Source organism: Sciurus carolinensis, chromosome 3 (genome assembly GCF_902686445.1).
Source record: "Sciurus carolinensis chromosome 3, mSciCar1.2, whole genome shotgun sequence".
In the NCBI taxonomy this organism is placed as follows: domain Eukaryota; kingdom Metazoa; phylum Chordata; class Mammalia; order Rodentia; family Sciuridae; genus Sciurus; species Sciurus carolinensis.
In genome coordinates this window covers 38,366,297-38,374,582 of record NC_062215.1, presented here as the reverse complement: position 1 = coordinate 38,374,582, position 8,286 = coordinate 38,366,297, and the positions used below count along the sequence as shown (strand labels likewise).

General features: G+C 50.1%; 1 protein-coding gene across 2 annotated transcripts in view; it reads left to right on the top strand.

The window, feature by feature from the left end:
* The first annotated feature begins 257 nt into the window (after positions 1 to 257).
* The window catches only part of Nle1 (notchless homolog 1), a 14,484-nt gene continuing 6,455 nt past the window's right edge, over positions 258 to 8,286 (top strand). The window contains exons 1-12 of one of the 2 annotated variants that reach the window (XR_007107706.1): positions 258 to 326; positions 459 to 602; positions 1,595 to 1,812; positions 2,605 to 2,684; positions 3,617 to 3,693; positions 4,044 to 4,141; positions 4,466 to 4,658; positions 5,155 to 5,290; positions 5,429 to 5,475; positions 6,663 to 6,782; positions 7,899 to 8,058; positions 8,153 to 8,223. Coding sequence is in view for 1 of the 2 variants with exons in the window: in XM_047544717.1 (XP_047400673.1) it covers positions 309 to 326; positions 459 to 602; positions 1,595 to 1,812; positions 2,605 to 2,684; positions 3,617 to 3,693; positions 4,044 to 4,141; positions 4,466 to 4,658; positions 5,155 to 5,290; positions 5,429 to 5,475; positions 6,663 to 6,865; positions 7,899 to 8,058; positions 8,153 to 8,223 (1,445 nt within the window). In the remaining variant the exon portion in view is untranslated. Of the gene's footprint in view, positions 327 to 458; positions 603 to 1,594; positions 1,813 to 2,604; positions 2,685 to 3,616; positions 3,694 to 4,043; positions 4,142 to 4,465; positions 4,659 to 5,154; positions 5,291 to 5,428; positions 5,476 to 6,662; positions 6,866 to 7,898; positions 8,059 to 8,152; positions 8,224 to 8,286 lie in introns of those variants that run through there. The other variant, XM_047544717.1, reaches the window with a different exon arrangement.

The following is an 8,286-nucleotide window of genomic DNA, read 5'->3' as shown; positions in this document are numbered from 1 at the left end:
TAAGTTATTAACTTCTCAGCTCCTCGGTTTGCTCATCTATAAAAGGGGCTGAAAGAATTCCTTTCGTGAAGAGTCTAAAGGTTGATTGTATCCAGGAATGCACTGCGGGGACTAAAGTGGTGGGAGGCGCCTCCACGAGAGCTGTTGAGCAGAGGAAGGTCGCCGCCTGAGTCCAGAGCCGCGGCCGGGAGCGGCCAGACTCTTCTCCTCCGAACCCCAGAGGGCGCTGTGACAGCCCGCGGCCACGCGCGACACGGAGGCGGCGCTCTGTCCTGCGGGAGTCTTTCTCCTCCACGTGGGGACGCAGGATGGCGGCGGTAGCGGCGGTGGGTGTGCTCGGATGGGGCGGGGGCGCCGCGGCTCAGCGCCGGGCTGGGTCCCCGAGGCCGGTGGGAGGCAAAGCCGAGACCTAGCGATCGGGGCTGCAAAGCTCACGGCAACCCCGCTTGTTCGCGCAGGACGAGACGGCGGCGCCCGATGTGCAGCGGCTGCTAGTGCAGTTCCAGGATGAGGGTGGGCAGCTGCTGGGCTCCCCGTTCGACGTGCCCGTGGACATCACTCCCGACAAGCTGCAGCTGGTGTGCAACGCGCTGCTGGCGCAGGTGAGCCGCCCAGCATCCTCCTCCTGGCGGGCCCCGTGGGAGACCAGGAGATCGAGGGTCTGGGGTTCAGGGGCCCGGTTGCTCACCGACAGTAGATGGCCTACCTGGCGAGCGACCCCACCTACCTCCCGGGAAGGGCAGAAGGTGGGATCCGTGTGAAAGCGCTTTACCCCTTTTACTTCGGGTTCACCCGCGTAGAGGCCGCATTTTGAACGAATTGGATGCCAGATCTCCTTGATTCCATGTTACAGCCTCTCAAGAGGGGACACATTAATATCCCCCGGTGATAGATTTGTAATTGGAATGCAAGTCTGTCAGAGTCAAAACCCGTGTTCTTAACCTTTACATCAGTGTTTATGAAGTGCTGCTCTCTGCTGGGGTGGGCAGCTCTTGGTCCCCACCCCACTTACTAAACCAGACCCAGCAAACAGTCTGCATTTTTAATCAGTTTTTCGGATGCTTCTTACACAGGTTTAGAATAGTAGAATGGTTTGGAAAACACCGAATAATGCTAGATGGTGACCGTAACCCTGAACCTTACTGTTCTTTTTGCAGAACACCAGGTAACCTGAATTAGTCATTGGCAATAGGACATTGAACTAATTACTTAGTTGATCTGAGCCTATTTTTTTAATCCATCAAGTGGGGATATTAATGTCTACTTCCCAGAGTGGTTGTGATATGCAGATAAAAGATTTTAGGGGGCTGGGGCTATAACTCAGTTCGTAGAGTGCTTAAAGCCCTGGGTTCAAGCCCCAGCACCTCCAAAAAAAAAAAAAAAAAAAACAATTTCAGAAGGCTATGTGAGTGTCCTAAGATTGCACTTCAAGGATTGAAAAGGTCCTGTTCAATGGGGACTGACAGGGATATCCCAAGCAGGGTGGCTATAAAGAAGCAACCTCACCTCCCACAGCTCAGTGGGGTATGTTCAGGGCAGAGGTGGACCCTGTATGTCCTTCATAGTAGAGTTGCCCTTTATCATTGCTTTCCAGGAGGATCCCCTGCCCCTGGCTTTCTATGTCCATGATGCAGAAATCGTCTCCTCACTGGGGAAGACACTGGAGTCCCAGGCAGTGGAGACAGAGAAGATCCTAGACATCATCTACCAGCCACAGGCCATCTTCAGGGTCCGAGCTGTGACCCGCTGCACCAGCTCCTTGGAGGGTCACAGTGAAGCAGTCATTTCTGTGGCCTTTAGCCCCACAGGAAAGTAAGGATAGCTGTAGAATTATGATTGGGATTTGGGGTTGCAGTCTCTAACTGGGGTGGGGAGAGTGCCTCAGAGTTAAGATTGATGCTGCCTACCATAGACTTGAGCTCTGGACCCAATTTGCAAGTAAGGGACTTCCCTGTTGAGGTTTCTTCCCCCAAAACTAAGGCTACCTGCCTTGGAAGAGTCTTTCATGGACTTGATGTCAGATCATTGAAGCTTTACGTTCGTTTCTTCTGAGCTATGTGACTTGAATGAGTCACTTCACCTTTCTGAGTTCATTATTTCCCATGCAATTGGAATTCATTTCTTCTCAGAGCCCTCTGAGGATATGAAAAGCTTCCAAAGCTAGTTTTAGCCAGGTGTAGTGGTTCATGCCTATAATCCTAGCAACTTTGGAGGCTGAGGAAGGAGGATTGCAGGTTCAAAGCCAGCCTCAGCAACTGAGATACCGTCTCAAAATAAAAAATAAAAAGGGCTTGGGATGTAGCTAACTAATAGACTGCTTACCTAGCACACTCAAGGCCCTGGATTTGATCCCTAGCACTGGGAAGTGGGGAGGGAGAGGCTGGTTATTAGCTGTGGTTCTTCCTATCAGGAAGGAGGAGGCGAAGTGACCTCCTGGGATCTTCTCCCAAATGGCATCATTGTCGTATTTCTCCTCCTCAAGGAGAAGAAGGAGTCCTATCCCAAATTTTGTTCATGGATGGTTGGATAGGCAGCAGAAATGCACATGTACAGCATCTTGGGGTGCACTGCAGCAATCAAAGGGCCTCTTTTTTTTTTCCCCAGGTACTTGGCCAGTGGCTCCGGAGACACCACTGTGCGCTTCTGGGATCTCAGTACAGAGACACCACATTTCACATGCAAGGGTCAGTATGTATGTCGCCACTTAGGGCATCTTAAGTTGACTGACTTTTACGTAGCTCTGTTTAGTTCATGGGGAGGCCTGGAGCCAATTCTAACTCCTTACCATCCAATTTCTGGTTTCCCATTCCTAAAAAGAAACCATGTCCTTGAGGCCAGCCAGCCACTTACAGACAAGTAGAGTCTGAACCAGATTCAGTGGGGGTTGTGGGGGAGGGCTTGATCACCTGTTAGCAAGGAGAGCCAGGCTGAAATCCAGCCTCTGCCATGGTCATTGTTAGACTTTAGCATAATCAGAATCACCTCGGGGCTGGGGATTTAGCTCAGTTGGTAGAGTGCTTGCCTTGCAAACACGAGGAGGCCCTGGGTTCGATCCTCAGTACCACAAAAAAAAAAAAAGAATCACCTCAAGGGCAGGGTGAAATACAGATTGCTGGGTGCTACTCCCAGAGCTCCTGTTTTGGTAGATCGGGGTAGGGCCTGAGAATTTACTTTTCCAAAAAGTTCCAGATGATGCCGGTGCTGCTAGTCTGGGAACCACACTAGAAGAATAAGTGCTATAACATATACTAGTGGGATGATTTAATTTGTTGCAGGTTGTGTTCCCTAAGCTTCTGTTTTCACATCTGGAAAAAGAGAATAATTCCCGTTTTGCTCCCTATCTTACAATTAAAAGGGATGTTGTGTGTGGAAACCCTTTATACTGTGTGTCACTTATGGAATTATTAGAAAGCGATGGCGTTACCTGTGCAGCAAGATGCATGACTCTTAGCACTTGGGCTATGTTCTCCCTCAGCCTAGAAATCCTCATCTCCCCTTTTCTTGTCATTCACTTTTTGGCAGTTGGTTAAGGAGTGCCTGCAATGTGCCGTGCATTGTTAGGCACTGGAGATGAAGATGGACATGGGCCTCCTTTCTCTTTCCCTTGCTTTCTTAGGACACCGACAGTGGGTCCTTAGCATATCCTGGTCCCCAGATGGCAAGAAGCTAGCCTCAGGCTGCAAGAACGGCCAGGTAGGTGGTGTCAAGATAACTAAGCAGCCAGGTGTGGTAGTCCACCCCTGTAGTCCTAGTGGCTTCGGAGGCTGTGGCAGGAGGATCACAAGTACAAGACCAGCCTCAGCAACTTAGTGAAGTCCTATCTCAAAAACCTCAAAAAACAAAAAGGGCTGGGGATGTAGCTCAGTAGTAAAGCACCCCTGGGTTAAATCTCCAGTACAAAAAAAAAAAAAAAGATAACTAAGGAGGGACTTAGGATTCCCTCCCTAGGGGACAGTTCAGAATCAGGTTCTGGGATCTTCGGGAAGTGTTGGGACCTTTGGGACAGGTTGGAGAGGATTATTCAGTGAGCTTCTGTCCTTCAGATTCTCCTCTGGGACCCAAGCACGGGGAAGCAGGTGGGCCGGACCCTTGCCGGCCACAGCAAGTGGATTACAGGCCTGAGTTGGGAGCCCCTCCATGCGTAAGTGACACCGAGCTGGGACAAATTAGCCAGGATCAAAGCTACCCCCTTTCTGTTTGATGCAGAGACACTTTCCTGATAGGCATCTGGATACCAGCGACAGTTTGATAGATGCCAGTGCCTCCGGCTCCAGACCCACCCTGTCACTTGCAGGAAGGCTGCTCATCTCTGGACTTGAGAACTGTCTTGCAGAGCAGCCAGATCTTGGGGTGGAGAAACTGTCAGGAGTGTGTCCCTGGCCTTTGAGTTGGGAATGGGAGGAGCTGTGGGCAGACAGGCATTGCCAGGCCAGAAAGAAGAGCACATCTCCCTTCCCCTTGGCAGGAACCCTGAGTGTCGCTATGTGGCCAGCAGCTCCAAGGACGGCAGTGTGCGGGTCTGGGACACAACTGCAGGCCGCTGTGAGCGCATCCTCACCGGGCACACACAGTCAGTCACCTGTCTCCGGTGGGGAGGAGACGGGCTTCTGTACTCTGCCTCTCAGGACCGCACCATCAAAGTCTGGAGGGCCCATGATGTAAGAACTGGGAGGGCGCAGAAACCATTCCGGCAAAACTTGGTCCACTTAGTGCTGTAACCGGGAGCATACTTGGCCTCGGCAAGTCCAGTGTTTCCCGAATGTGCTGGGAGTCCAGTTGGGGTTGCTGCTGGAACAAGGGGCTCTGTGGTTGGTGCTGCTCTATTTTGGGGATTCTAGCACACCCATTAGCATAGTCCAGCTCTGGAAAGTCCTGCTGAGGGAAGCCTGTGTAGCTTCTTAAAACCTACCATTTCCCAAACCTGTTTGACTGGAGTCCTTTTATTCTGGTGGATTTCTTTTCCGTGAAACAGGCCAGTCCTCTCATTTCATATATAAACAGAAACTTGAGCTAAAGGTGGTTAGATTATGATCACAGTGAATGAGTGCTGAAGTCTCAGGGTCCTGATTCCTAGTTCTATGCTGGTCTCCCGGGGCTAATCTTCCAAGGATGGGAGTGGGTTATATGTATCTGATCCATCTCCCTCTACCCTAGGGTGTGCTGTGCCGGACTCTTCAAGGCCATGGCCACTGGGTGAATACCATGGCACTCAGCACCGACTATGCCCTGCGCACAGGAGCCTTTGAACCTGCCGAGGCCACGGTTAATGCCCAAGACCTGCAGGGGTCCTGTGAGTGAGCAGGAGGAGGGTAGAGGGCTGTCGGAGGAGGAGCCAGTTCTCCAGCATAACGGGGCTGTTGCTGTTTGTATTAGATTTTCTAATCAGACTTGTTCCCCATCTTCTTTTTCCTTTGGTACCTGGACACAGTGCAGGAGCTGAAGGAAAGGGCACTGAGCCGGTACAACCTCGTGCGGGTGAGTGTGTGCCAGCCACATGCATCCCCAGCTCTGTATTCTGTCTCAGCTAGTCGCTGAAACACTCTGGGCCTGAGAACTGTCAGACATTCGGGCCTCTGTTCCCTTCTAGTCCCATCTAGCCCCAGTTCACAAAGTTCCTATTCTGAAAAGTTTTTTTTTTTTGGGGGGGGGGGGGAGTCAAGTGTCACCAAGTTGCACAGGCTGGCTTTGAATTTGCAATCCTCCTGCTTCGACCTCCCTTCTGGATAGCTGGGAATATAGACCTGCACCACTGAAAAATTGTTCTTAACAATTCTTATTTGTGATCCTTAAATCTGAAATGCACTAGGGATCATTTTATTTCATTTTGCGTTTAAGTCTGTTTAAGGGACACATTCACATAGTCTAATGTTCAAAGTATATAAAAAGTTATATATATGTATATGTATGTTAATATTTTTATATGTAGGTAGACACAGTTCCTTTATTTTATTTATTTATATGTGGTGCTGAGGATTGAACCCAGGGCTTGTCATGTGCTAGGCAAGCACTCTACCACTGAGCCACAGCCCAGTCCCTTTAAGAAGGTATATTATGAAACATCTCTCTCATTTCTTGTATAGCTGTCCATTCCTTATGGAAGCATCTAGTGTTACCAGTATCTTGTGTTTCCTTGATTATTTTTGTTTTTTTGGTACCAGGGATTAAACACAGGGACACTTTATCTCTGAGCCACTTTCCCAGCCCTTTTTATTTTTATTTTGAGACAGGGTCTTGCTAGGCTGCTTAGAACCTTGCTAAATTGCTGAGGCTGTCCTCAGACTTGAAGTGCTCCTGCCTCAGCCACTGGGATTACAGACATGTGCCACCACATCCGGGTTCTTGCGCTTCCTTGAAAGGATTTCATATATATGCACGCACATACACACAGTATATGTACACAACAAATGTATAAAATCCATCCTTTTTTTTAGTATACCAATCTGTACCTTGCTTTCATGTGTAATTTTGTATCTTAGGAATGATTCCATTTTCCTCTTAGAATAGAATTTCATTTTCCTTTTGGGTGAAGTGATTTGCCAGCAGTCACATGTGAGCAGTGGCCAGGCCTCGTTTCTCCTAGTTAGGCCTAGCCTCTGTCCTTGGTGTGTGTAGTCAGTGTCTGACCATCTCCAATATGATGTACTCTCTGCCCCTCTCCCCAGGGCCAAGGCCCAGAGAGGCTGGTGTCTGGCTCAGATGACTTCACCTTATTCCTGTGGTCCCCAGCAGAGGACAAGAAGCCCCTTGCACGGATGACGGGACACCAGGCCCTCATCAACCAGGTGCTCTTCTCTCCTGACTCCCGCATTGTGGCCAGTGCCTCCTTTGACAAGTCCATCAAGCTGTGGGATGGCAGGACTGGCAAGTGAGTTGAGGGGTGGCGTTCCTCTGGAAGCAGAGACTGTAGGAGGAGCTTGATGATGCCTCTCACTACCTGTGTGGCCTTGGCACATGTCTAGATTTTCTGTGCGTCTGCCTCTTTTTCAGTAGTTATAAGGATTAGTAAGATGGTGTATTTGGGACCAGTACTAAATGGGCACTAAAAATGCTGGATCACTTCATATTGACATAAAGAAATGATCTTAGAGCTTACTAAAGGGCCAGGGATGTGGCGGCCCTAGAAAAGGCAGAACCAAAGGTAGGGTTGTAGTGCAGTCATTATGTTGCCCTTGGGATCCATGGACAGTGGCATTGGCATTGGCATCTCCTAGGAGCATAATGGAAAATGCAGACTCTTGAGTCTCAGTCCAGACCTTGTGAATAAGTCTGTGTTTTAATAAGGTCATCAGGTGATGGTGCTACCAGTTAAAAGTTTGAGAAGCCCTAGTGTAAGGAGGCATAATGCCTTGGGACTAACTAGGTTGGAGGAGAGGCAAAGACATGTACCAGGGACAGGAATAAGGGAAACCCTTATTGGGACTGAAGGGAAACTGTCCGTTGTGTGTTTTCACACAGCAACTCTGAAATAGATAATGCAATTCCTTTTTCAAATAAACAGTCTCAGAGAGGCCAAATGGCTTGTCCAAAGGCTCACAGCTAGACTGTATTGACTTGAAAGTTCCAGGTGGGCCTGGCCCACAGTTATTCCATGCCACCTGTCAGCAAACAGCTGCTGTGCTGGGGGATGCCAGGCAGATGGGCTAAGCAGGTGGCCATGTTGTATTCTAAAGCACACAGAGTCATGCAGGTATGGAAGCCTGGCAGGAGACACCCTAGAGCAACTCATTTAGAGAAGTTTTACAAAATAGTAATGACCGGTGATTAAAATGGTCTGGCATGGGGGCCAGGCAGCACAGGTAATTCTAGCAGATGGCTCAGGTTGAGAACCACTGCTATGGGCATGGGGGACACTGCAGACCTGTTTTTCTAATCTCCATCATCATCTTCCCCTGACCCAGGTACCTGGCTTCCCTGCGTGGCCATGTGGCTGCTGTGTACCAGATTGCATGGTCAGCTGACAGCCGGTTGCTGGTCAGCGGTAGCAGTGACAGCACACTGAAGGTGTGGGACGTGAAGGCCCAGAAGCTGGCCACAGACCTGCCAGGCCATGCTGATGAGGTGGGCCTGACGCTGCGGGCAGGAGAGGGCCGGGATTGCAGCCTGACCCTTCTCCCCTCACCCTTCCACTGTCCTTCCCCCTCTTCCTGTTTAGGTATATGCTGTTGACTGGAGTCCAGATGGCCAGAGAGTGGCAAGTGGTGGGAAGGACAAGTGCCTCCGGATGTGAGTGTGGGGTGTTCTCTCTCCTGCCCTTGAGTGGGGTGGTCCCTCTTTGCATTCTTTCCC